The sequence below is a fragment of the Pseudorca crassidens genome, chromosome 5 (genome assembly GCF_039906515.1).
Source record: "Pseudorca crassidens isolate mPseCra1 chromosome 5, mPseCra1.hap1, whole genome shotgun sequence".
NCBI classification, from domain to species: Eukaryota; Metazoa; Chordata; class Mammalia; order Artiodactyla; family Delphinidae; genus Pseudorca; species Pseudorca crassidens.
In genome coordinates, this window is record NC_090300.1 from 137,684,837 (window position 1) to 137,712,322 (window position 27,486).

Genomic DNA, 27,486 nt, shown 5'->3' on the forward strand with positions numbered 1-27,486 from the left:
CCTCCGCTTAGACGCGGTCTTCCCGGAACCCGAGAGTGTACCGCGAGTGTGCGGTCTCGGGCCGGAAAGAGGGGTCGCGGGGGAGGGCAGCGGAGGCTGCGCTGCCCACCGGTGTCCCACGCGCGTGCGCGGACGGTGGCACACGCGCAGAAAGGACGGCGCGTGCACGGGAGTCGGTGGGCAGAGGGGCGGGGCGACGCGGAGGTGGGCTTGGTGAGCTTGGGGCGCAGGCCCGGGGACAGCCAGTGCGCCCAACCTTCCTTCGTGCCGCCTCGTCCTACCTGCGGTGGCAGAAGATGTGACTGGAGGGCTGCCGGCGGCCCGCGGACTATGCTTGCGCTCCTGGGCGCGACGACCTTCATGCTGGTCGCTGGGGCGCCGTGGGTGTTGCCCGCAGCCTCAGGTGAGAGATGGCGTTCCCTGGGGCGGGGGCTGGGCGCGAGGCTGGACAGCGGCAGCGTGGGAAACCTCGGACCCGGGAGGGACAGAGGTCCTCTCTGGGAGACCTCTGGTTGTCCGTGGTCGCAGCGCTCACATTGAAACCGACTTGGGCTCGAAAATCAAACGAGAGAAAGTGATGTTCAAGATCTTTCCACACCGCTTGCTTGGGGGCGCCCTCCTCGCCATCCCTTCCGCCCTGTGCCGTTCCCTGGGCTCCTACCCCGCGGGGCGGGGTGTGGGAGAGCTTTGGTGTAGAGTTTGTTTCTGTCCGAAAAATCTGGCAGCTCGACTGGACTTTTTAATAAGGCTTTAGCCACGAGCTGTGTGCTGCTGTTTCTTCAATTTAGTAAACAGTCACTTGGTCCCATGTGGGAGGGGGATAAGGTTTGCAAGCATTTCTCTGCCCTCAGGATTCGTACAATCTAATAAAAAAGTAATAATAATAAAAGAAAAATACAAAGCCAAAATACAAAGGCTGGGAGCCACCAAGCTAATTTGCTGCCTTTCTTAACTTAGCTGGGATGCATGGAGGAATGGCAGCTATCATACGGTTGACTTTGTAGTGAGAAGGGGGACTCGGTGTCCCCCTTCGTCTTTGTAGGCCCAGAGACAAACAGGACCTAGCAGCTGAGAGCAGGAATCCAGGAGTTGGTGAGGCTGCCTAGAGGGCTTAAAGCACCTGTTTGTTTAGAAAAGCATATCCTTATTTTCTGGAGTACATGGTATCCTATCTATCTTGTCCTAAAAAATAAAACAGCCAGTTGGTTATTTTACCAGCATAATGGGTTTCTTCCAGAATAACAGAGGAATTGCAATTTGGGACAAGCAAGTTAGGTCAAAAACCTTAGGCAAGTCCAACAACAAAAAGAGAAGAAGGTGACTTGATAGAGAAAAAGGAGGAAGTTGGGTGGGGCTGTTTTGAGAGAAAGTCCATTGGAGGAAAGCAAGAGTTCAGGATGGTGCTGCTTTTCCCATTGGCTGGGCTTGTTGCTGGTAGAGGAGAATTCTTCCTCCTGGGGTCTGGAATTGATGGTGAGTGAAAGTGCATGAAGGCTCCAGCTTCTGGCCTCCTGACTTCATTTTAAATGATGTTTCCTTTATTCTGTTTCACACCTATTTCTCAAACCCTTCCACATACATGGTATATAGTATATGGGTACTAGGGTCCTGATGTAACCCCTGGTAATTTCTTTGGAGTCTTTTGTTCATGAAAATTTTGCCTTAAACTCATGTTTGCTTTCGTATAAAAAGACTTTCCCCAGAATTTTCATGTAAAATTAACATTCCAGGAGGGCGTTCATTAAGATCACAATTTTAATCTGGATTAGAGGAGAGCTAAAATAAACTTCACATACACCTGGCATCTATTGCCCTCCTAACTGTGTACCAGGCACTACTCTTAGTGTTTTAAAGGGATGAACTCATTGAGCTTTCAGAACAAAGCTAGGCACTGTTATCCTCATTTTACAGAGGAGTAGCTAGCCAGTGCTTTAGGAGGAAATCAAACCCTGAGAATCTGGCCTCAAAGCCCTGCGGCCTAAGGCTAGACTTTTTCTAAAGGTCACACAATTTAGTTCTTGATTATCCACCTATATGTTAAGGGCTTAGTTATCTTTCAGTTAACTAATCTACTTTTTTCTCAAAGGAATAGCAATGTTGAAAACTAAATGAAATGTTAACCCTAACTTGAGATCATAATGTTGCTCTATGTTTCAAAATCATCAAACTGTTCATACTTTCAAACCTAGTAAATGCAACTCTGGGATCCTAGTCTAAGAAAACTATCCAAAATATGGGAGGAAATTTATATCTGTATAGATGTATGTGTCTGGATTTATGTCAGACTTAAAAATATAGTAAACCATGGGACTTCCCTGGTGGCGCAGTGGATAAGACTCCGCACTCCTAGTGCAGGGGGCCCGGGTTCGATCCCTGGTCAGGGAACTAGATCCCACATGCATGCCGCAACTAAAGTTTGCACACCACAACTAAGGAGCCCGTGTGCCGCAACTAAGGAGTCCATGTGCTGCAACTAAGGAGCTGGCGAGCCGCAACTAAGGAGCCCATGAGCCACAACTAAGGAGCCCACCTGCCACAACTAAGACCCAGCACAACCAAATAAATAAATAAATACTAAAAATGTATATATATAATAAACCATTTCTAGTCATCAATATGAATGTGAAGGGTTGAAGCAACCAATTGTATAAATAGAAATATTGGATTAAGTACCCTTTTGTATATTTTACATGCTAAAGGTTGAAATAAACTATTATCAAAGGGATATTGCTAATACTAATAGAATAAAATCTGTGAACTCTAAAATCCTATTTAATAACTATTTCCAAGTCCCTCTCCATTTATCAATTATTTGTTTGTCTCCCAAATGCCAAGATGCCTCTAACTCCAGGGTTTCCTTCCCTTAGTAGCAGAAGGATTTCATCTCTGAGGAAATAGCTGGCTCTACCCCAGGTATCAAATTGCTGCGTCCTGTCTCAGGGCCCAGAATTACTAGAATTAGAGTATTCTGGGCTGGAGACTGCAAATGCCATCAGACCTTTTGTTAACCCCATAAACCCAGTCACTGTCCTTTGGCTGCATACAATCTCTAAAATTCCAACAGCTGGGATGGGGATTAAGTTTAGAGTGGGATACGAGGGAGTAATTCTATTCGGTGATGATGTCTCGGAGAATAGGAGTGTAAAATAGAAAATGTGGGTGGGGAGACTCAATGAGTACCCCCCAAATTAAAAAGAAAAATCAGAAAATGTTTCCTCAGCTGTCTCCCCTTTGGACGCCGTACCATACTATCTCTAACCGGAAAGTAGAGGCAGCAATCCCAATAAATAAAAGTTCTATACGAGGACCTCTGTAGTAGAAAGTCTGCGAGGAGTTAACATCCTTGCCCTGAAGCAGAAGTAAAGGCTAGAAATAGTGCAGGGAAAAGAGTAAACTTAAAAGCTGGTCTTTTAAAAATCGTAATTTATCATCACGAAAGATCGTCCTTTGTGATATGGAAAAAGTTCCTGTGAACTCAGCATTAGTCTGAGGACTCTGTAAAATGCAGGTTAAGTATGAAGCTATGTACACCTTGCCTTAAGGAACTTCCAGTATGGTTGGAGGTTGTGTTTAACATAAAGAAGCAATTTTTCTAAATAAATGTATTTATTTTATTTATTTATTTTTGGCTGCGTCGCATCTTCGTTGCTGCGCACGGGCTTTCTCTAGTTGCGGCAAGCAGGGGCTACTCTTCATTGCGGTGCGCAGGCTTCTCACTGTGGTGGCTTCCCCTGTTGCGGAGCACGGGCTCTAGGCGCGTAGGCTTCGGTAGTCGTGGCATGCGGGCTCAGTAGTTGTGGCTCGCGAGCTCTAGAGCTCAGGCTCAGTAGTTGTGGTGCACGGGCTTAGTTGCTCCGCAGCATGTGGGATATTCCCGGACCAGGGCTCAAACCCGTGTCCCCTGCATTGGCAGGCAGATTCTTAACCACTGCGCCACCAGGGAAGTCCCAAAGAAGCAATTTTTTAAAAGACGTCTTCAATCAGCAAGTTTTGAGAGCCTGTTAGATGTCGGGTACTGTGCTGAGTACATCTACTTTAGTGTGAAATTGAATGGTGCAGATTCATGATGCAGCATGTAAAGAAAGAGCAAGGTTGGCATGAGCTGCAGTATTTGAGGAAGGTTTTCTATTAGGGGGCAAACTTGAGCTGGGTCTTGGAGGATTTGGGCGGTCAGAGAGGAAGAGAAACGCTATTTGGAGAGGCCAAAAAGGAAAAAGCAGAAGAGAGGGCATCCAACTGGTGGAAGATTTGTACTAGAAGTATAAGAAATAAAGGGGGGGAAAAAAAAAGAAATGGCAAGGGGTGGGGGGTTATAAATTAGGAGTATGGGAGTAACTGATACAAACTACTATACATAAAATAAATAAGCAACAAGGATTTACTGTATAACACAGGGAACTATATTCAGTATCTTGTGATAACCTAAAATGGAAAATAATCTGCAACATGTATATATAAAACTGAATCACTTTGCTGTACACCTGAAGCTAACACAATATTGTAAATCAACTACACTTCAGTTTTTTAAAATAGCATAAGAGGGCTTCCCTGGTGGCGCAGTGGTTGAGAGTCTGTCTGCCGATGCAGGGGACACGGGTTCGTGCCCCGGTCCGGGAAGATCCCACATGTCGCGGAGCGGCTGGGCCCGTGAGCCATGGCCGCTGAGCCTGCGCGTCCGGAGCCTGCGCTCCGCAACGGGAGAGGCCACAGCAGTGAGAGGCCCGCGTACCGCAAAAAAAAAAAAAAAAAAAGCATAAGAAATAAAATAGGTCTCTAGGTGGAAGTCCTTAAAAATAAACAGAAGGGGCTTCCCTGGTGGCGTAGTGATTGGGAGTCCGCCTGCCGATGCAGGAAATGCAGGTTCGAGCCCTGGTCCGGGAAGATCCCACATGCCGCAGAGCGGCTGGGCCCGTGAGTCATGGCCGCTGAGCCTGCGCGTCCGGAGCCTGTGCTCCGCAGGGGGAGAGGCCACAGCAGTGAGAGGCCCGCGTACCGGAAAAAAATAAAACAGAAGGGTTCAGACGATACATTCAGTGGTCAAGACCCTTTCAGGTTCCTGTAGGGCTTGGGTGACGTGATAAACTTTTATATCTCTATCGATTTTCTTATGTGAATGTTTGGTTCCTATGAATAGTTGTCAGCTCTGAAACCACATCTGTTCAGCTCTCTATCAGAGTCTATCCCTCTCTGAACATAGTATGCGAAACCAAATTGAGGCTGTTAAACAGTGCAACCCTGTATCCTTTACGTCAGTATCACTTCTAAGACCAAAGAAAAATACGATTTTTATACAGAGACTTTTTTTTTCCAGTTAAAAGACAATGCTTACCTTTTTATGATTTATTTTTTCTACCTTTATTGAGATATAATTGATATATAATGTTTGCTTTTTGTAGATTTTAAAAACTCAACCAACTCTCTCGAATACAGAGATAGAAATAATTAGCAGCCTCCCTATCCTGAGAGCAAGCACTAGGTTTTTTAGATTCCTTTATATACTTAACTTTTATATTTTATATTTAAATGTATTCATTCTTCAATCAGTGATGTGAAGAATAGCATTTAAAAATATATAAAATATCTATAGTATGTATATATGTGTGTATGTATAACTGTCTTCTTTCTTACTGCCTTGACAGGGGGAACAAATCTAAAATCTCCTGAAAATGGCAGGGTCTGCATCATTGATGACAACTTTATCCTGCAGTGGAACAGCAGCCGTGAGTCTGTCAGGAATGTGACTTTTTCAGCAGAGTATAAAATGTACGTTACTCTACTTATTGATTTGCTGAATAATTTTTACCGCTTTTAACTTCATTTTAAATGATGTTTCCTTTATTCTGTTTCACACCTATTTCTCAAACTCTTCCACATTTTAACACCATAAATTTTTTTTTCAGATTTAGGAAACATTTGGTTTTTCCATTTTTTAAAGAAAATGCCTATTTTGCATAATATTTATAACTTCATTTCTACAAATAGAGACACAGTCAAATTCATCTTTGGGTATTGAAGCAAGAGATTTGGGGGACGAGGCTAGCAGACAACTTCTGTAGTCCACAGCCATACCTTCTCTGTTCTGTATGCTCCAACTTCTTTAAATTTATTTATTTATTTATTTATTTTTGGCTGTCTTGGGTCTTCGTTTCTGTGCGAGGGCTTTCTCTAGTTGTGGCAAACGGGGGCCACTCTTCATCGCAGTGCGCGGGCCTCTCACTGTCATGGCCTCTCTTGCTGCGGAGCACAGGCTCCAGACGTGCAGGCTCAGTAGTTGTGGCTCACGGGCCCAGTTGCTCCGTGGCATGTGGGATCTTCCCGGACCAGGGCTTGAACCCGTGTCCGCTGCATTGGCAGGCAGACTCTCAACCACTGCGCCACCAAGGAAGCCCTCCAACTTCTTTAAATATAAATTAGGGGCTGACCTAGAGCATACCTTGAGGATATGGAAGAGTGCCCCTAAAGGTCTAGCCACGGTCTTGCAATAGGCTTCTGTGGTCAGGCTTTCCTCTTGTCTCCATCATACACGAAGTTTTAATTCTAGATACACTTTATAAACATCAGTATATTGGACCCTGCCTTCCCACAGACTCAGTGTTTCTGGTGTTTCTGCCTCTTCCCTAGTGCTCACTTTCTACTTAATGATTGCCAAGAGGATAGGCAGACAGGGAGTTGTGGATGAAGGGATTACAGAAGGAAATACCACTCAGAAAGTACAGTACTTTGCTTTGGGTTCTGGGACCCTGTCTGCTAACCATGATCCCTCTCCAAGAAAGAGCAGGCAGGGAATCAGGCAGTGAAGAAACAGGGTGTAGGACCTCTAGAACCAGGATTCCGCCACTTCAGCCCGGTTGTTCTCCAGTTGATGGTTAGTAATTTGTGTCTGTGTGTATATACAGTTGACCCTTGAACAATGGCGGGGGTTAGGGATGGTCACCCCACCCAACCCCCATCCCGTGCAGTCGGAAATCTGAGTATAACTTTACAGTAGGCCGTCCATATCTGCGGTTACGCATCTGTGGATTCAACCAACCCTAGATCGTGTGGTGCTGTAACGTGTATTTATTGAAAGAAATCTGCGTGTAAGTGGGCTCACACAGTTCAAACCTGTGTTGCTCAAGGGTCAACCATATATATGTATACACATACACACACACACACACACACACACACACACACACACACACACACACACACACACACACACACACACACACACACACGGTTTTTCTCAGTGCTGATAATTTAACAGTTTTCATCTTTAGAGATTTTCTTGAAATTGAACTTTGAGTTTTGTTACCAAATTTGTTCTTTGCCTTAGTTCAGAATGTTGTTATGAAACAACTGTTTTAGATATAATAGAGATTATTTCAGATTCCTTTATTTAAAATTACCCTCGTAGGGGCTTCCCTGGTGGCGCAGTGGTTAAGAATCTGCCTGCCAATGCAGGGGACATGGGTTCGAGCCCTGGTCCGGGAAGATCCCACATGCCGCGGAGCAACTGAGCCCGTGCACCACAACTACTGAAGCCCGCGTGCCTAGAGCCTGTGCTCCGCAACAAGAGAAGCCACCACAATGAGAAGCCCGCGCACCGCAACAAAGAGTAGCCCCCGCTCACCGCAGCTAGAGAAAGCCTGCGTGCAGCAACGAAGACCCAACATAGCCACACACACACAAAAAAATTAAATTAAAAACTAAATAAATAAAAATAAAATAATAAAATAAAATTACCCTTGTAATAAAGAACAGAGCCATAGACAGTGCTCTCGTGTTCTTGTTCTTTCACACGTTCTGTCACTTCTACTAAATTCTCCAGTTCATGATAATCTGTCGGTTCTGACTTTAGTATCCAATGCACTATTTCAGTGTGTTCTTTCTCTATTCTGTTCTGCTAGCTTTATAAACAATTGCCTTGTAAGAACATGCCAGGTCACAAGTTCGGGGAGCCAGTTTAGCGGTTAGTGTGATGTAGCGTTATATGAACTTGAGCCAGGCTGCTTGGGTTTAAATCTATCCTCTGCTACTTATTCTCTCTGTCACAGTTTCCTTATCTGTTAAGTAAAGATAAAAAATTAGTATGATCATATGTAATTTATCATTCAAACCAGGGTACTTGTGAGAGTGAACAGAAGCACTTGATTTTAGATAAGCTGGAACAATAAGGTTAAACCAGGACAGTCCCAGGCAGACTGGCCTGGGACACCCCAGTGATGAAGCATGTAACTCGGAAGGCTATTGTGAGTGTTGCACAATTGTGTATCAAGTGCGCATAACAGTGGTGCAGAGAACGTGGTCAACCAAAGTGTAGTTAATATCAGCAGCAGACAGATATTTTTTTCAATATAGTGTTTCTCAGAACATTAGACATATCACTGGTGATAAATGATACACAGACACATAAATAAGCTGCTGGGATACCAGTGCCTGTAGAACATATGCTTATCTAAGACGTCAGTGTTTGTGACTTATATCTAAAATGTATTATGGGGACTTCCCTGGTGGCACAGTGGGTTAAGAATCCACCTGCCAGTGTAGGGGACACAGGTTTGAGCCCTGGTCCGGAAGATCCCACATGCCACAGAGCAACTAAGCCCGTGGGCCACAACGACTGAGCCTGCTCTCTAGAGCCCACGAGCCACAACTACTGAGCCCCCGTGCCACAACTACTGAAGCCCGTGCGCCTAGAGCCCATGCTCTGCAACAAGAGAAGCCACCGCAGTGGGAAGCCCGTGCACCACAATGAAGAGTAGCCCCCGCTCGCCGCAACTAGAGAAAGCCCACGCGCAGCAACGAAGACCCAACACAGCCAAAAATAAAAATAAATTAATTAACTAAATAAATGAATTTATTTATTTATTTAAAATAAATAAAGTGTATTATGACGTATGTAGTGTGCAGTCTTCATTCAACAAACATTGATTGCCTTTTATGCCAAACACTCTTCTGGGTACTTGGAATACGTTAGTGAATAGGAGAGACAAAGATGGCATGAAGTTTTATTATGAAACTGGTTTTATGAAATGAATTTTCTATTGGTTACACATTTATTTTCAAGTTATATTTCTGTTGTGATCTAAACACTGTATATGATAAAGTTTGTTTTTTTTTTTAAGAAAATATAAAAGTAGCTACTACTGTAGTAGCTCCCTTACATGCAAAAGCAGTTGTAATAGAGTGGGCAGCTGCATCTCCTGGAGCAGGAAAGACAGATGTAAAGAGTGAGCGTGGGTTAAAACCATATCAAGGCTTAGTTTTAAATTTTTTATAAGGTTTTCTGTTGAGTATAATAAAAGTTCTCCATATAAATGGACCAGAAATGCTTTACTGACCTTTTGCCTGGAGCTCATTTTATTTGACCCTCTATGCACCTGATTTAAAGAGGTCTGTGTACTGTACCCACTTCCCAAACTTCCTTAATCTCCTAATTTCTCTGGAATTATATTTTCTAATAAATGACATTTGAGGGGAAAAACAATCTGAATTTTTGGTTTAGATTTTTAAAGTCTGGATTTTAAAAAAATAGATTCTGTTGTGGAGGAGTTTCTCAGGAAGATTTGCATTTAAATCAAGGTATTATCAATGCCAACTCTAATCTCAAATAGGTAAATCTCAGATAGGTAAAGAAGGGGAAACTTGCCAGGAATAAAGTGTATATGGTAGTGTATATTATTGGTAACTTTTTTTCTTTTGGCTGTGTTGGGTCTTTGTTGTTCCACGCGGGCTTTCTCCAGTTGCAGCGAGCATGGGCTATTCTTCATTGCAGTGCGCAGGCTTCTCATTGCGGTGGCTTCTCTTGTCGCGGAGCACAGGCTCTAGGTGCGCGGGCTTCAGTAGTTGCAGCACGCAGGCTCAGCAGTTGTGGCTCGCGGGATTAGTTGCTCCACAGCATGTGGGATCTTCCCAGACCAGGGATAGAACCCTTGTCCCTTGCATGGGCAGGCAGATTCTTAACCACTGTGCCACCAGGGAAGTCCCAGTAACATTTTAAAGATGTTTCTTTTTTGAAAAATAAGGTAGACTTGAATTGGAGTCAGCACAAACATTATTTAGATATCATCCCTAATTTCTATTAGCTTTTAATAAAGAGCATCCTTAGCTTTTTATTAAAGATGCTTTAGGGACTTCCCTGATGGTCCAGTAGTTAAGACTACATGCTCCCAGTGCAGGGGGCCTGGGTTCGATCCCTGGTCAGGGAACTAGATCCCACACACATGCCGCAACTAAGAGCCCACACGCTGCAACTAAAAACAAAAAAAAGATCCCGCATGCTGCAATGAAGATCCCCAGTGCCACAACTAAGACCCGGTGCAGCCAAATAAATAAATATTTTTAAAAATAAATTAATTAAAAAAAAATAAACATGCTTTAGCATCTTTAAAATGAGGTCTACAATATTACCCAAAAAAATAAAAATCAGCTAGTGCTAGAACTATGAATTAGGCTTGACAAAAATGCCTTCTCAGAGGATAGTTTCTCTCTTTGGTTTAAGGCAGACAGGGCTTACCACAGGCAAAAATTTTGAAATCTAATGTTTGTTTTCTGTCCCTCACCTTCACTTCAGCCTCCTGTCCCCTTTGTAGCAACATGTCCTTTCTGTTTAAGGCACTCTGTGCCAACTTAGTTTCTTCACGTGCTTTAAAAAAATCTAATATCACCCAAACTTTTTAAGGGACTAAATCCACATTGAGAAGTTTGTTAGTTTATGTTAACATTTTAAGTTCTTTGTTTCTAGTCATGTAACAAAGGAATTATAGAGATCAGTATGCAGAAGGAATGGTTTGGTTTTGAGAAGAGCAGAGGAAATTCTCAAACCATACCGATTCTGAGGTCTTCCTTAGGGTTAGTAAGTCTCTTCATAGGAAGAGGTCAGAAGGGAATCATCAAATCCACTTCCGAAATTTTCAGTAAGGAAGAGAGGATCCAAAATACAAAGTAGTTGGCCAAAAGTCACACAACTGTCTTTAACAAAGCCAACAGTAAGTGCACTTTTATCTTACGGGTTCTTTCTTTCTCTGCTTCTTTGAAATCCTAATGCATTAGGATTTTTTACATTAAAAAGTTAACTATATGTCAGAATTATTCCATTGTATAAATAATAACTTGGTATATAGGTATTGAAAAAGAGTAGAACGTTACACACAAAAATATTGTCAGGACATTAACTCAAGTAGAAGAAATAACTACTTACACTTTATAATGTTAATGTAAATAGAAAACATGTTTGTCACTCTTGTATTTATAATGTTCATTCATTCATTTGCTTTTTTATCTTGAAGACCAGGGATGGATAATTGGAAGAAATTGCCTGGGTGTCAGCATATTACTAGTACCGAATGCAACTTTTCTTCAGTCAAGCTTAAAAATGTTTATGAAAAAATTGAATTGCGCATAAGAGCAGAAGAAGGAAACAGCACTTCTCAATGGCATGAGGTTAAGCCATTTATACCATTTCAAGAAGGTAAGAAGTTGCCAGCTGAATTACACTGTATTCTTTATTAAATATTACCAGAACAGCCTCTTCCCAGGCCCATTCATTTACATGATATAAAGTCTCCCATCTTTAAAAACAAACAAACAAACAAGGATTCCCTTAAACCGGTATCTCCTTCCTGCTATGGCATCATTTTCCTGCTTTCCCTACGGTGCAGGGGACCCCAAACCACCCCTTCCACCCCGGGCTGCGCAGCAGGAGGTGAGTGTCGTGCGTGTCGGGCGAGCGAGCGAAGCTTCATCTGCCGCTCCCCACCACTCTTCACCACTCCCCACCACTCTTCATCTCTCCCCACCGCTCCCCACCGCTCCTCACCGCTCCCCACTGCTCCCCACCGCTCTTCACCACTCCCCACCACTCTTCACCACTCTTCATCTCTCCCCGCCGCTCCCCACCGCTCCCCACTGCTCCCCACCACTCCTCACCGCTCTTCATCTCTCCCCGCCGCTCCCCACCGCTCCCCACTGCTCCCCACCACTCCTCACCGCTCTTCATCTCTCCCCACCGCTTGCATTACCGCCTGAACCATCTCCTCCCATCACTGCCGCCCCCACCAATCTGTGGAAATATTGTCTTCCACAAAACTGGTCCCTGGTGCCAAAAAGGTTGGGGACCGCTGCTATAGTGGTTGTCTCAAAGTGTGGTCTCCAAGACCCTTTCAGGCGGTCTATAAAGTCCAAACTATTTTCTTAGTAATTCTAAGACTTACTTGTCTTTTTCATTTTGATTCTCTCGTGAGTGTACTCTGGAGTTTTCTAGAGACTGTTTGATGTGAAATGGTGACTGACTGAATGCAGAAGTAGATGTGAGACACAGCTGCCTTCTTTATTAAGCCAGACATTAAAGGGATTTGAACAGAATGTGAAATAGCACCACTTTCCTCATTAAGCTTTTTGGCTTGTTTGTTTTGGGAAATATAGTCATTTTTATCACATAGTGGGTTTTATCATTACTATTTTTTAATGAATTGGTAGATATTTTAAATTTTTATCAATTTTAATGTTTAATATGCTAAATATTCAATGACATAGCCCATGTAAACAAAAGCTCTTTAGGACCCTCAGTTTCTCTAAGAGTGTAAAGGGGTCCCAAGACCAAACAGTTTGAGAACCACTGCCCTATACCAAAACTCACACGAGAATGATCTGTACCCCCTCTCTGTACACTTTTCCTCCTACACCCTCTCCAGCCCTCTCCATCTGAGCTTTGTTCCCCATCACTACCCTGAAACTACTCTTGCCGAGGTTACCGTGACCTCCACAGCGCCTAGTGGATTCCCTGTCCTCTTCTGGCCCAGTTCCCCTGTGGCTTCGGCATGTTCATCACTCCCTTCTTCCTGAAACCCTTCCATCTCTGATCTCTAGGGCGCTGCCCTTTCCTGCCTCTCCTGCTGCTCTTTGGTTGCTCCTTTGTCAGTTTCTTCTCATCCCCCAGACCTTTAAATGTTGGACAGCTGCAGGGCTCAGTCTGCAGGGCTTGGTCGTTGAACCTCTTCCCCTACGCCCCCTCCACCAGGAATCGTATGGCTTTCAACATCATCTGTGCTCTTGACTCCCCAAATTATATCACTCCAGCCGCATTCCTTCCCCTTACCTTAGACTCATACCACCAGCTCTCTATTAAGCATCTCTACTTAGAGGTCTACAAGTCGTCTCAAATTTAAAATGTCAAACAGAGCTCTTGATTTTCCCCCTCCAGACCTGCTCTTCTTGCAGTGTTTTTCATCTCGGTTAATGACGTCACCTATTTATTTGCTCAGGCCAAGAGCCCTGGCATCACCTTTGACATCTCTTTCTCTCATGCAACATCCAGTCCATCAACAAATGCTGAGTGATCAACCCTCAGAGTATATCCTGAATCGGATCCCTTCTCACTTCCACTCCTGCTACCAGCCTTCGCCAGGCTACTTCCATTTGTCACTCAAACTGCTTCAGTAGCTTCCCTGCTTCCTCACACATCAACCAGGGTGATCTTTCCCGGATGTGAATCAGGTCTCAGCAGTCCTCCAGAGACTGCAGACTCAGACTACAGAGTTCTGCCTGTTACCTGGCTTCTAGCTGCCTCTCTGATCTCATTTTCTACCACTCAGCCATTCGAGCGCCCCCTACTGTCTCTTGAAAATGGTGAGCACGTTCCCATCTCAGGGGCTCTGCCCTTGGTGCCCCCCTCAGCTGGGGATGCTTCTCCCCTCGAGACCTGCACGACTGACTCCCTCACCTTGTTCAGGTTTCAGCTCAGACGTCTCGGGGAGCCTTCTCCTCACTAACTTACCTAAAACAGCTCTTGCTGACATTCTCTGTCCCTTTATATTACTTCATTTTTTCTTATAGCACCCATGACCTGATAACATTACATGCACTTGTGTATTTGGGATTTTTGGCCACATCCCTCACTAAAGTGTGAGCTCCATGAGGGATTTTCTCCGTTGTAGATGCCAGGCACATATTAAGTGCTTAGAATTGTTTGTTGTATGAACGTTTGGGCTTGTATTCGTGAACTTACATAGTAAATGTTTTTATTTTTACAGCTCAGATTGGTCCTCTAGATGTACATTTAGAAGCTGAAGATAAGGCAATAATAATAAACATCTCTCCTCCTGGGACAAAAGACAGTATCATGTGGGCTATGGACCGTTCCAGCTTTATATATAGCTTAGTTATCTGGAAAAACTCTTCACGTCTAGAGGTAAGCATTATCTTTATCTTTGTTTGATGTGAGAGAAGAATGACATGAATTCATTCTAAAACTTGACTTTTTACTTTTTTAAAGAACAGGCTTCTTTTTCTTTTTAATTATAGAAAAGGACTGAAACTGTTTATTCCAGAGATAAAATCTATAACCTCTCACCAGAGACTACTTATTGTTTAAAAGTTAAAGCAGAACTACGTTCACCAAGAAGAGTTGGTTTCTATAGTCCAGTGTATTGTATAAACACCACAGGTAAGGAGGAAGTCTTGCTTCAGATTCAATAACCATGTATATAAATTGGCAACCTATTAATCTGGGCATTTTTCCAATAGTTGCTAAAGCTTATGTGATGGTTTAATAGACATTAAAGCAAAGGCATTCTAACAGCATTTACGTAAGCAACAAATGTTATTTGGGATTTTTGTCTCAAGTAAATAGTAATGAAAACTTTGCATAAAATCCAAGTATTTTCTAATGAAAAAAATTGTTTTTATTCAGATTCCACAAGAAAGGGAGGTAGTTGGTAGAAGAACAGTTAGTCTTCCAAAAAGTTTACCTTTATAGATGAAATGTTAAAATATGAAAGCATCCTGGTACATTTAATCAGTGACATCTTGCCAACGATTAAGGTTTAAGGGCAGGAGCTTGGATTTATTATTTTAATTATAAGTTTAATATGCTTTGTTTTTAAAATCAAACAGTATAGAAGGGTTTAAAGGTTTCCTCTCCTGCCTCCTGACCCCCAATTCCATTTACCAGAGATGAGTATCACCAGCAGTCTGTGTACAACCTTTCATACTTTTTTCAGGGCTTACGTAAGTATATACTTGGACTTACAGTTTTGGAGTTTTTGTCTTTTAAATTAAAAACTAAGGTCCTGCCAGATATATTTTAAACTTGCTTGTTTAACCCAATATATCAAGGCTCTCTTTTTATGTCGGCGCATATAGATCTATCACATTCTTTTAAATGGCTGTGTAGTATTCCCCTGTGTGAATACACACCATAACTTACTTCGCTGTTACGTCATTATGATAAGACGCAAGCCTTTTATCTTCTCGCTCATGCTGTTAGGAGTTCTAGCCATCTACCATCTCACTGGAGAAAATGTGTGTGTGTTTTGTGCTCTTTGTCTTCTAGAGAAACACAAAGTGCCTTCACCAGAAAATATACGAATCGATGCTAAAAATCAGGTCTATGTCCTTCAATGGGATTACGCACGTGAAAACACGACTTTTCGAGCTCAGTGGTCCCAGTAAGTTCTATTCCATAAATGTCCTTTTGCAGTTCATTTTGCCCAGTTTGTTAGGTTTCTTTTCACTCGGCTTCAGCCACCTGCTGCTCCGTGCACACGTGTGGCCTGAGGGAAAGGTGGTTGTGATATACTGGAACTGGAGTGTTTAATTCTAGTCCCAGGATGTCATTGAGCTAATCACTTAACTTCTTTGGGCCTCAGTTTCTTCACTTGTTGTAAAATGGGTGTATTCTAATAATATCTAGTGTTCTTACCGGCTCTCTTTTTTTTTTTTTTTTTTTTTGAAGGTGTGATTCTAGTTGCATGTGCTATTTCCTCAATCTGGAATACTTGACACATGGCCGTGATCTTTTCTTCAGAACCCACTTCTTCCATGAGTCCTTGAAATGATCTGAGTCCAGTCACTCTGTCGTGTTCAATTCAAGTTAGCCTTCCCATTGTCTTGATTATTTTAGTGGCTTTGGCAGAGTTTTTAGTGATTGCTTTGGTGGGAAATTAAGAAAGTTGGAGAGAGCTGGGCTCTACGTGATTGAGTAGAGACCAGTCAAATATGAGTGAAGCTTAGCACCACGTGAGTGGAAGAGGACTGCATAAGTTTATACTAGTTGGAAAACTGTAGGGGATAAGTAGAGAGGGAGGAGAGAAGAGGGTAATCAAGTGGAAGGTGAAGTGGACTATGAGAAAGAAAGAGATACTGAGGACTGAGGAATAGAGGGGCCAAAGGCAAGTGTAGGTAAAGCAGGAAGGGAGGAGTGAGAGGCAAGAGATTAGAAAGACACAGAAAAAACGAGGGAAAAGGGAAGTCAGTACTGCTGCGATTGATTGCTTTCGACCCTTTGGTGTTAGTTTCGAAGCAGTAACAGTTTGCATAATAAACGCATTCATGTCATACACGCCCTTACGGATACACACACACACACACACACACAGACACACACACACTGATCAGGAAACTGTACAGGAGGAGTCTTTTATGTATTCTTCACTTTCAAAAGCATGTTAACCAGTAGGGCCACAGACTAGACAGGGATGGGGATTTCTGATGGCTGGTCTCTACGTTTCTTCTGGGTCCTTAGCACGCTGTACAAAGCACTGAAGGAATCGTAAACGTACAGCAGAATAAAACACACGGCGCTAGAAATCCGAAGCAGTTATCTGCCTTCGCATAGCAAAATGTGATTTAGGACTGAGGAGTGGAGTACCGACTATCAGGGTTACAGAGTCAGAAGCGTAAAGGTGGATGGGGCTGGAGAGACCGAAGAAGCCCTCTGGAAGGAGATGCAGTGTGAACCAGGCCTTGATTGCTAAGTCACATGTTTTTAAATGACAAGAGAGGGCATTCCAGGCAGGGGCTACACACAGGGGGAAGCTCAGGATATGAAGAGACAAAATTAGGTTGGGGTAACGAGGAGGTGTTCATTTTGCATTGCTCTATAACAAACTACCACAAACTTAGCAGCTTAAAACACACCGTTGGGCTTCCCTGGTGGCGCAGTGGTTGAGAGTCCACCTGCCGATGCAGGGGACACGGGTTCGTGCCCCGGTCCGGGAAGATCCCACATGCCGCGGAGCGGCTGGGCCCGTGAGCCGTGGCCGCTGAGCCTGCGCTTCCGGAGCCTGTGCTCCACAACGGGAGAGGCCACAACAGTGAGAGGCCACGTACCGCAAAAAAAAAAAAAAAAAAAAAAAAACCACACTGTTTATTATCTGTCCGTGACTTTGGGTCAGGAGTCCAGGTGTGGCTTAGCTGGGTTCTCTGCTCAGGGTCTTGCAAGGCTGCAGTTCAGGTGTCAGCTGGGCTGCTGTCTCGTACAAGCTGTCTCGTGCTGTCTCCTTAGCTCATGTGGTGGTTGGCAGAATCCATTTCTTGCAGCTGCAGAACTCATGGTGACCTGCTTCTTGGAGGCCATCAAGAGAGAGAATCTCTGTCCTCTAGAACCTCTAGACCCTCTTTTAAAGGGCTTATCCGATCAGGTCAGGCCCACCCAGGATAGGCTCTCATTTGATAAACTCAAAGTCAACTGGTTTGGGACCTTGATTTCATTTGTAAGATCCCTTCACCTTTGCCAAATAATGTAACCTAATCAAGAGTTCATGGATCCTGCCCACACTGAGGCGGAGGGGATCATGTAGGGCTTGTGCACCAGCAGGTAGGAATTTGGGGGGCCCGTTTGGAATTTTGCCGACAAGAAGGGAGGACCTGCTTTGAGAGTAGCAGAACATTTGGGCCTGGGAGAGCAATGAGAGAGAACATTGAATTAATAGGATGGCGTAAGCTTAGACTTAGCCTCTGACTGCCCTGTAGGCATTTGAGTGCCATTGGGAATTTTGTGTTGAGGAACGGGTAACGTGAGGCCTGTGTTTGAGGAGGGTGAAGGTGGCCACATTGTGTGTGGTGCAGCGGGACTAAGGAGACAGGACAGACAAGGGGGCAAGTCAGGAGGCTGTTACAGTTCCAGGCTTGAACTGAGATGCTTGGAGCTGTTGGTTTCTGAGCAGCTTACTTAACCTCTCCAGGCCCAGTCTTGCTCTGTGCAAACTTGCTCTTAGGACACTGGTGTGTATCTCTGATACAGCACTTACCCACAGGTGTGCTGGTACGTTTAGCAGCTGGCTTTCCAGAAGGGAAAAGCCTTATCTGTAGCATTTGCCAGTTTTTATAATATAACTACTCCTATTATGTCCCCTGTCAAGCTCCCAACAGGTCACTGAACATGCATTTGGGAAGATGCACAGTACGCCCTCAGTCATACAGCGTTTCCGCCGCATAGACACGATAGACGTAACTAGCCTTGAGCATAGATAATAAAATGTAGGAAAATAATTAGGACAAGATGAGTATTTATTACTTTTGTTTTTAATATAATTTATTTATTTGTAAGTTTATGTAACTTAACTTTTAAAAATGGCTGTATTTAACAACTAGCTGGCAGCATTCCTGAAAATTTAGCAGTTGTTTCTGTGCACCGGTACGAGCCAACCCTAGCACACCACTACCTTATCACACTCTGGAGTAAGATCTTTGGTTTTCTTTTGTGAACATGTCTCTTCCACCATCCTGTGAGTTTCCCGAGGGTGAGGACCGTTGATCTCTGTAACCTTAGCCCCTAACGGAGTGTCTAGTGTATTATAGGTATTCAGTAAATGTTTACTAAATTAATGTGTTTGGAATAAAAAACATTTTTTTGTCTTAAAAGTGAGTTTTTAAAAAGGATTCCTGGGAGTCATTCAGACAAATGGAAACAAATACCAAACTGTGAAGATGTCAAAACTACACGCTGTGTGATTCCTCAAAATGCTTTCCCAGAAGGAATTCACCGTATCCGTGTACAAGCATCTAATGGAAATAACACATCTTTTTGGTCTGAAGAGAAAATATTTAATACTGAAATGAAAAGTAAGCTGATAGTTTTTACTTTACATTGTAATGCTCCAATTTGGTGCAAACTCTTAAAATTGTTTTTTGAGTCTAATTTGAACTTTGTGTCTTTACACATTTTTTCTAGCTGTCATATTTCCTCCAGTCATTAGCATGAAATCCGTTAATGATGACTCACTGCACGTCTCTATCAGTGCTCCAAAAGAGTCTGAAAACAAGTCTGTGAACCAGCCTTACCCACTAATTTATGAAGTTATTTTTTGGGAAAACACTTCAAACGCTGAGGTAAAAAGGCTATGTGGTATAGGTTTATAATTTAGAGTTATAACGGTGGTTTGGTTAAACAAAGCTTGAAGTTAAAATTCTAGGGAAATTTTTAAACTTTAAGACTATGTGATTAACTCAGATATTTACAATAGGAAGCAATGAGCATTTCCCATGTTTTACACAGTAAGAGTTACGATCACCTGCATCTGGGCCCCAGTTAATTGTTGTTGTTGTTATTGTTGTCTCTTTGGCCACGCCACGTGGCATGCAGGATCTTAGTTCCCCGACCAGGGATGGAACCCGTGCCCCCTGCAGTGGAAGCACGGAGTCCTAACCACTAGACTGCCAGGGAAGTCCCCCCCCAACCCCACAAGTTAGTTTTTAAAATTCAGATCCTGAGCTTATTCCCTCTCAGTCAGAATCTCTGGGGGTAGAACTCAGGAATTTGGATTTTTAACAGGATTCTCAGGTGTTCACGAACCAGGGTTTCTCAGCACTCTTGACATTTGGGTTGGCTGATTCTTTGTTGCGGGAGCTTCCTTGTGCATTATAGGATAGCTAGCAATACCATTGGCCACTACTCACTAGATGCCTGTAGCGCTCCGTCCCACTTCTGACAACCCAAAATACCTCCAGATATTGCCACATATCCCCTGGGGGTGGGGCACCTCCAAGAGGGCAAAAATTGGTTTTTAGGGCGCAAAAGAATCTTAGCTGTTACAGTGGTTCGTGACCCTCCAGGAGGAAAACCTGCCTCGAGTGTTCAACTTCGCCCAGCAAAATCTTATGCAACTTTGTAAAGGGGGAGGGATTAGGAAAAAATAGTCTAAAAAGGCTCCTTAGGGGAGTAGTCATGACAAAAGGGTTGAGAAACACTTGTTTAAACCCTAAAATTCAAAAACCACTGACAAAGCTAATATACATCAGATAATCCACATTATTCCTAGATCACTTTTCCCTGTGGAATTGCTATCAAGGAATCAACCTTTAAAAATCTTGTGCGCATAAGTTGGTAAACTCTGTAACTTCATTTTCTGTTGAAAATCTAAGAAAATTCCAGCAACTTGGCTAGTTTCATTTTAACTATCTGAACACTGTAACCATAGCAGAATTTAGCCCTACTGAGCACTATGGTTAGTTCTCAGTCATCCCTAGATCAGAAAGATCTAAATTTGTGTCTCAAGCCCCCATATTGTGTAACCTTAGGCAAGGTGGTTAACTGCTAAAACTTCGTTTCCTCTCCTCTAAAGTGCTGGTGGTCATAGTAACTTAATTTTTTTTTTTAATTGGGGTATAGTTGTTTTACACTGTTGTGTTAGTTTCCACTGTACAGCGAAGTGGAGTTCCCTGTGCTATACAGCAGGTTGTCTCATTAGTTATCCATTTTATACATATTATATTGTAACTTAATTTTTTTTGAAAGGATGTTTATAAGGTTTAAAATGAGGTAAAATATATGAAAATACATACCACATTGCTTGACAAATAGTAGATTCAATAACTTTTTTTTTCCCTTTGGCCATCCTATGCTGGGTAACTCATCAATAATTACAATCGTAATAACAACTCAAATTTATTGAATACTCATTATGTATCAGGTACTGGGCCAAGTATTTTACATGAATCGTCTCAATCATTCTTCAACCCTGCCAGACAGTTTGATTAAATTACTATTCAGCAAATACTTGGGATGGAATATTCATTACTGCCTCATTGATACTAGGCTGTAACCAGTGGAACGGGAGTGGATGTGGTATGAGCAGAGGCCTTAAGTGCGCATGCGTGCTTCTCCCGTTTGTCAAGAGGAAAGCAAGCTCCCTGTGGTCTCTGGCCCCAGGCAGATGGGAGACTGTGGAGCAGACCTAAACCTGATCCACGGCCTCAGTGAGCGTTCCCCCAGCACTCTGGGACACTCACGAGTAAGAAAAACATCTTTTGAGCTACAGGCTGTTTTGTTACACAGCATTGCACAACATTATTTTGTTGGCCTTGTAATGTTTTGTTATACATTATTGTGGCAATAGCCGACTAATACAAATAGGAGTAATAATTGTCCTCACTTTACAGATCTGGGAGTAGGGCCCAGGGAACTTAAATAACTTGCCTAAGGCCACGTAGCTGTGAGTGATATCTTGCTACAGGCAGTTTGAGGCCAGAACCTCTGCACTTAATTGTTCTGCCACTAAACAGAGATAACGTGATGGTTATTAAACCAAATCAGCATGTACTTATAAAATAAATTAGAGTCGTCTCAGGAACATTTTTTTTTTTTTGGCAGCAGCCATGTTTAACTTTTGAGTTTGGTTATAACGTGTTGTCCAAAACAAATTTATATTTCTCACACATATACCAACTAAGTGTTTGGGAGAGGCCAGTCTTAGCTTGACTATTTAAGGAATTCAGAAAATAGATATTCCCTGTATGAGTTCTTGGGGTTCTAAATTTTATCAACAATTTACTTATTTTTTATAGAGGAAAGTTGTAGAGAAAAGAACGGATGTTACCTTTCCTAACTTGAAACCACTGACTGTATACTGTGTGAAAGCCAGAGCATTCACTGAGAATGGCAAGTGGAATAAAAGCAGTGTTTTTAGCGCTACTGTGTGTGAGAAAACAAAACCAGGTCAGAACCTTTGATTGCATCTTTTCTTTTTTAATGTAACAAGACTTAATAAAAATAACCAATTCATTGAAAGTTGTAAAATATTTCCTTTCTACCACAAAAATATAGAGAATATTTTCTTCATGAACTGTGTGAGTACTTCACGCCGAGCCTTCCAGTTTTAGAAAATATTTTTAATACTCAGCTTAGTTCAGTGGTTTTTGTATGCTTTCTATTTCATGCATCTCTGCATAATTAATTTCCTTTTATGATTACTCTTAGAATTTAACGAGACTATTTTAATTTTTTATATAATCCTTAATATAATTATTATGTGGCAATCCCTTAATTAGTTCAGTTGTGAATTTTTTTATGTTATTGTTGGTATTATTTAATAGAATGTATATTTCCTTTCACGTGGCTGTATTTGTTTCACACAAACTGTCAGCAGTCTTAATGTATTTGTGTGTCAAAACCTATATAGATGCTAAACACCATTTATTTGTTTCTAGGAAATACTTCCAAAACCTGGCTGATAGCTGGAATTTGCACTGCGCTATTTTCTATCATCGTTATCATTTATGTTGTGAAAGTCCTCTTGAGGTGTATCAATTATGTGTTCTTTCCATCAAGTAAACCTCCTTCCACTGTAGATGAGGTATGTTACTTTTCTTTTCAACAGTTAACTGGATTTTTCTTAAAATGAATGGGAAATATATTTGATTTCAACAGAATGTAAATGTTTTCTTGATATTCAGAAAATAATACAGACTGATTTGGGGTTTTTTTCTTCAGAGTTTCAGGAAATTAACTTTAGAAACGGTCATTTAATAGAATATAACATGGAATAGTAAGGTGTGTCCTTAATCTCCTATTTTTTGGCAGCTTGGTTACTGTGGCACTTGTTTTACTGTTGAAAGTCTATATTCACAAAAAGATTAAAACATTCTCATCAGTGCAAAAACTGTATTCTGTGGATAAAATCACAGAAAACGAAGGAGCAAAACATGAGTTTCCTTTCACAGCACCCGGTGTTTTAGTTGGCAGAGTTAGTGAAGGAACTGAGTGAGGACACCAGCCTGGGGGTGGTGTGTTCACTGGGGCAGCTTCCACGCTGCCTGCCCTGTTTCAGGTTCTCCAGGCTTTGGAGCCGCTGAAGGTGAGAGACCTGAAGGTGAATTGTTGATGGGCTGTCGCGTATTTGCACTTACTGGCTCTGTGAACTTGAGCAGCTCTCTTAAGGGTACTTGAGCAAGTGCCCGTAGACTGTAAAACAGAGCCAGTAGTACCATCCTGCAGAATTGGGAGGACCGCAGGAGATAAACCAGAAGGGCCTAACACTGTACAAACGTTCCATAAATATGAACCGTTTTACTCTTTTATGCCTGAGTTTTTAAATATCATTTCTATATACTCTTCTATTCAGAGCTGTTATTTAAAGAACTTAAAACTATCAAGTTACAATAGCTCTTTATTCTTAGTGGGACAGGGAAAAATTAATTTCTCCCTGTGCTTTCTCTGGGTATTTGTGGATTAGATACCAAAATTTTTATTATGTCAAAATAAAATGTCCCAAATCCCAGTGTTCTCCCTTTCCTTCCTCGCCCACACTCTTCCACTCCCCACCCCTTGATAGCACAGTGGACCTTTCTTAGGAACTCTTCATATAATTCCCAAAAACAATACCAACATGTACGTGACCTCACTAGCGATGGTCTTATTCTAAACGTTATAGTGCAATCGATGTGCTCTTAGCTTGCTTTTTAATATGCATGTCAAAAGATAGGGTTTCTAGAAAACTGAAGAAACCACAGCTTATTAGAACTAGAAAACTAATTTTTGTGATTTTAAATAATCTGTTTCTGTTCTTTCCCTTTTGAATTAGTATTTCTCTGAACGGCCAGTAAGGAATCTACTCCTTTCCACTTCTGAGGAACAAACGGAAAGATGTTCTATAATTGAAAATGCAAACACTATTACTGTCATAGAAGAGACTAATCCAATTGAAGATCACAAAAAGTACAATTCCCAAACTAGTCAAGACTCAGGAAACTATTCTAATGAAGACGAAAACAGTGAAAGTAAAATAAGTGAAGAACTTCTGGAACAGGAAACTGTGTGACCAGGAATGAACTCGAAAATACTAGGGAGTCTTGCGGGAGTTGCAGTGGGAGCCTGGGCTCCTCACTCCTCTCAGTAACTAGCAAGAGAATATTTGCTTGTGGGGGAAGAAAGATCATCTTCAGATCGTAGGTCCTAAAAATACAGGCAAGCACTTAAGTATTTGAAAGGAATTTGGAGAAGAGTTTTCTACATTCTTTTCCACGTGTAAGGTCTTGAAAGACCTGTCATGGGACCGCCCTGGATGTGAGAAGTTAAATCCAGAAGATGCCCTCTGTCTTCCTAATGATTCCCTAAGCTCCACCGCGCCGATGTGTGGTAAGGGCGGCGCTTGTGTTCCCATCGGCTGATCCTGTCGCCGTGCTGCCACTGCTGCTGCATATACCATCTGTCCCTTCTCCTTCCCAGTATTACAGTCCATTATTTTTCAAGACACATTTAGAACATATGGTCTTTTCTTTGGACACGAAAGTAGGCCCTTTGGAAATGTCTTTAGAAAAGCCTGAATACCACCATCACTTGGTTTTCTGAAAAGGTAGCTTACTCTGGAAAACAGCTGCAGATGCCAGAAACATGGTATGGTCCTTACAGATTTTCCAGGGGCATTCTATCCGTTTTACCAATTACATTGGCTTCTACATCACAGTTACCTATCCCTTCTGCGGTTTAGGATTAAAACCAGATAATCTTTTGCTCTATGTCCATGAAGTCTTCCTGATTCAGAACATTGAAACAATAGCTTCTGATTACAGTGCATAATCACTAAAATGACAGAGAAATGGGAAACTATCTGAGTAGATAGCTTACTATTATCTTTTAAGATATGGGAGTATGTGACATTAGTCACAGCGGATGTAAGAAGTCTTGGGACCAGAAAGTGGTACTGAGAGAAGAGACAGAGTAAGAAGTAGAGTCATTCAGTAGGAAAGAAGCAGGTGACTTTAGCGAAAAACAAGAATAATGTGTGTAATCAACTGTTGATGACTAACTTCCTGAGGGTGGTTTGTTTTTGTGGCGTATCTGCATCGTTTCTAACGCCAGGCCAGCTTCTCTACGCCGTCCGGAAGTATTCAGGTACCCCTTCTGCTCAGCCTGCATGCACTCAAGAAAATGCAAATTGTTTATTATCAAGGTGTGGGAGGAAATGTACCTGGGAAGAAAACAATTTTTAAAATATGTAATGCCTTTCAAAGGCATCTATAGCTTATTTTTAAATGATTCGCTATTTGGGATTATTCATGGAGATCCTGCAGAGGAGGGAAGTGGAGGAATTCTGGTGGCCTCTGAGGCCGGGTTCTCAGCTTCAGTCGTTGCAGAAGGACCAGTGAAAGGGAAGGGAGATGGAGCTACCCAGAGCATCACGGCAGGCCAGTCTTATTTACACAGTGGTCCGCTGTGGTCTTCTGGGTGGAAGAAAAGGTTGAAAGCAGCTGCCCTGGGAAGGGCCGTGACGCTCAGCACGTCCTCTGCAGAGCACACCGTGTGCTTCCCTGGACCTCGGTCCGGCTCCTAGGGGAGCATACAGTATGGGCCAGGGATCCCCGCCGAGGCAGTTCTCTGCTGCAGAATCCCTACGGGGACCCACGCACACCTTTGATCCTGCCGACCGGAGGCCTTTGGTTCAAAGCAAATCTGGGTTGGCCCTTCGCTTGTAAAGGCCCTGTCAGTGGGAATTTGCCTCTGTAGCGAGGAAGTGACGAACATGCCAGGACCCTGTCAGCCCGGGCTTCCACGCTGTGTCAGCGCGACGGGCCTGGTCAGCACGCGGGCCCGGGGTTTACCACAGGAAGAAGGCTGCTTCAGAATGGACATCCCAAAGGGAAGCAGCACTTCCTTCATGGGATGTGGAAGAGGGAAAACTCGGGCATTAGGATGAAAAGACACCACACAAGTCGCCAGGTCCCTGGATGTGGGAGTCTGTGTGTCTTTGGGGTTTAGGACCCCCTGTGGTTTTCAGCGAACAAGCATCTGAGCAGCAGCGAACAAAAAACCCTCGATTTTTGCCTTGTCTTCTGACCTAAAAATGCAATTCCATCCCCTTCTTCTTTGTGGTCCACATGTTGCTTCATCAGGATGTGCTTGTAAAGTGACAAGTATTTTCTCTGAAGCATAGTTTACTTGGAAATACCATATACTTGGGAGCACCAATAAATTGCCTCAGAAATACAATATCGATAGTTCTTGGAGAAGCTGGATACAACCTACGCATTTATGTAAAAGATTTGTATCATTACAGCCAGAAATAATGTATTCATACATAATGTAGATTAACATATACGTAAGTGGTGACACACGTCTGTAAACATACGTGCATACTACACGTGCACATGCATGATGTGGGCCATACTCCGGTAGTACAGCCATAAAGACTTAGCATAGCTTCTAGTTAGAAAAGTATAAATGCTGCTCGAGAACCATGAACTAAACAGTCTGACCAGAAATTTGCAACCTATAAAAAAGTTATTTCAAAAATATAATTGAGAGTTTGTATCTTTTCCCCAACCTGTGACCTTCAAAGCAGCCTCTGATGGCTCCTAAGAATTTGGAGAGTGTACAGAAACTTTGCCTACCTGCCCGCTCCTCCCCGTAACCCTTTGACTACCTGACATGTTTGTTTCGTGGTGTCTGTCTGCCCCCCAGGGAACCGGAAGCTCTGTGAGAGCAGGAATTTACTTTCACTTATTACTGTATCCCCAGCACCTACCACAGTGCGGTGCCTCACACGGAAAAAGTGCGCAGGAAATAATTGTCAAATGACTGAAATCTAAAATTTGAACCAAATGGGTGTTTCTGACACTGTTTGTGTGTCTTGTTGAGTTGTGGAAGGACACAACCATGTCTCCAATGTTTCCATGCAGTGAGCTTTGTATCTTATTTCATTTGTACTTTGTCTTAACCCCCATTGCTGTTTTTTAAACAGTTTGTTAAACAGTTTTCTGTAATAAGCACTGAGGCCAAAAGTCTTGGGTTTTATGGTGGTTCTGCTTGAACTGATTAAACATGCATCACAGGAGTGGCAACTGCTGTCTTCACAAGGTATTCACAACCGAGGGGGCTGGTCCCTGTACCCGGTGTGCGCATGCCCGGCGTTGGTATCCTGAAGGGGGCCCCACTGCCGTCACCGCCCCACGGAGCTCCTGGACAGGGAGCTCTCTTGCTTGCCCTTTGCATTTTCACAGCCTCAACTTTAGACTTGGCCGGAGCACACCCTTGACCCAGTGAGTCTGCAGTGTGGTGCAGACTCTGCTCCGTCGAACTACACTGCTTCCTTTTACCAACATTTCTTCTCAGGATAAGCTCTTTAAGGAGACTCCCTAGTCCCACATGTAAATTGATCTGCCTTCTAGACACGTTTGAATCTGAAGTTAAACACCACTGACATTCAGGCTGGGAACCCTTCGTGTGTTTTTAGTAAGCTTCCGCAAATTTTTTTCAAACTGTAGAGGGAAGTAAATATGAGTAAATTCATCTCTGACGCCCGGGAAACGCCTTGTTACTTAACAGTAATGACAAATACCAGTAACATCCAGTTTTTTCACCTGAGTGAAAAAAAGGCAAGAAGAGAGAATTTGATACGTCTTTCATGGAAAGGATATACCTTCCCTTCCCACGTTCTGTCCCCACTAGAACTCATGTTGTAGCAGAAGATACCTTCTGGGCGAAGAAGTAGTAATTGATGCAGACCA

At 42.8% G+C, this 27,486-nt stretch overlaps 1 protein-coding gene across 1 annotated transcript; it reads left to right on the top strand.

Moving 5' to 3' along the window:
- IFNAR1 (interferon alpha and beta receptor subunit 1) lies at window positions 1–26,820 on the top strand. The gene is made up of 11 exons (XM_067739379.1): window positions 1–403; window positions 5,640–5,763; window positions 11,274–11,455; window positions 14,016–14,173; window positions 14,287–14,428; window positions 15,317–15,431; window positions 18,629–18,828; window positions 18,938–19,095; window positions 21,550–21,700; window positions 22,192–22,337; window positions 23,565–26,820. The coding sequence occupies exons 1-11, from the start codon at window positions 331–333 to the stop codon at window positions 23,799–23,801; spliced, it is 1,686 nt and encodes a 561-aa protein (XP_067595480.1). The 5' UTR covers window positions 1–330; the 3' UTR covers window positions 23,802–26,820.
- The last annotated feature ends 666 nt before the right edge of the window (window positions 26,821–27,486 follow it).

Bases quoted from the DNA above. Each gene is read 5' to 3' on its own strand.
- IFNAR1 (XM_067739379.1), top strand. From the start codon at position 331: ATGCTTGCGCTCCTGGGCGCGACGACCTTCATGCTGGTCGCTGGGGCG. The intron at 18,829-18,937 runs GTAAGCTGATAG...CATTTTTTCTAG, and splicing joins ATTTAATACTGAAATGAAAA to CTGTCATATTTCCTCCAGTC. The intron at 19,096-21,549 runs GTAAAAAGGCTA...TATTTTTTATAG, and splicing joins AAAACACTTCAAACGCTGAG to AGGAAAGTTGTAGAGAAAAG.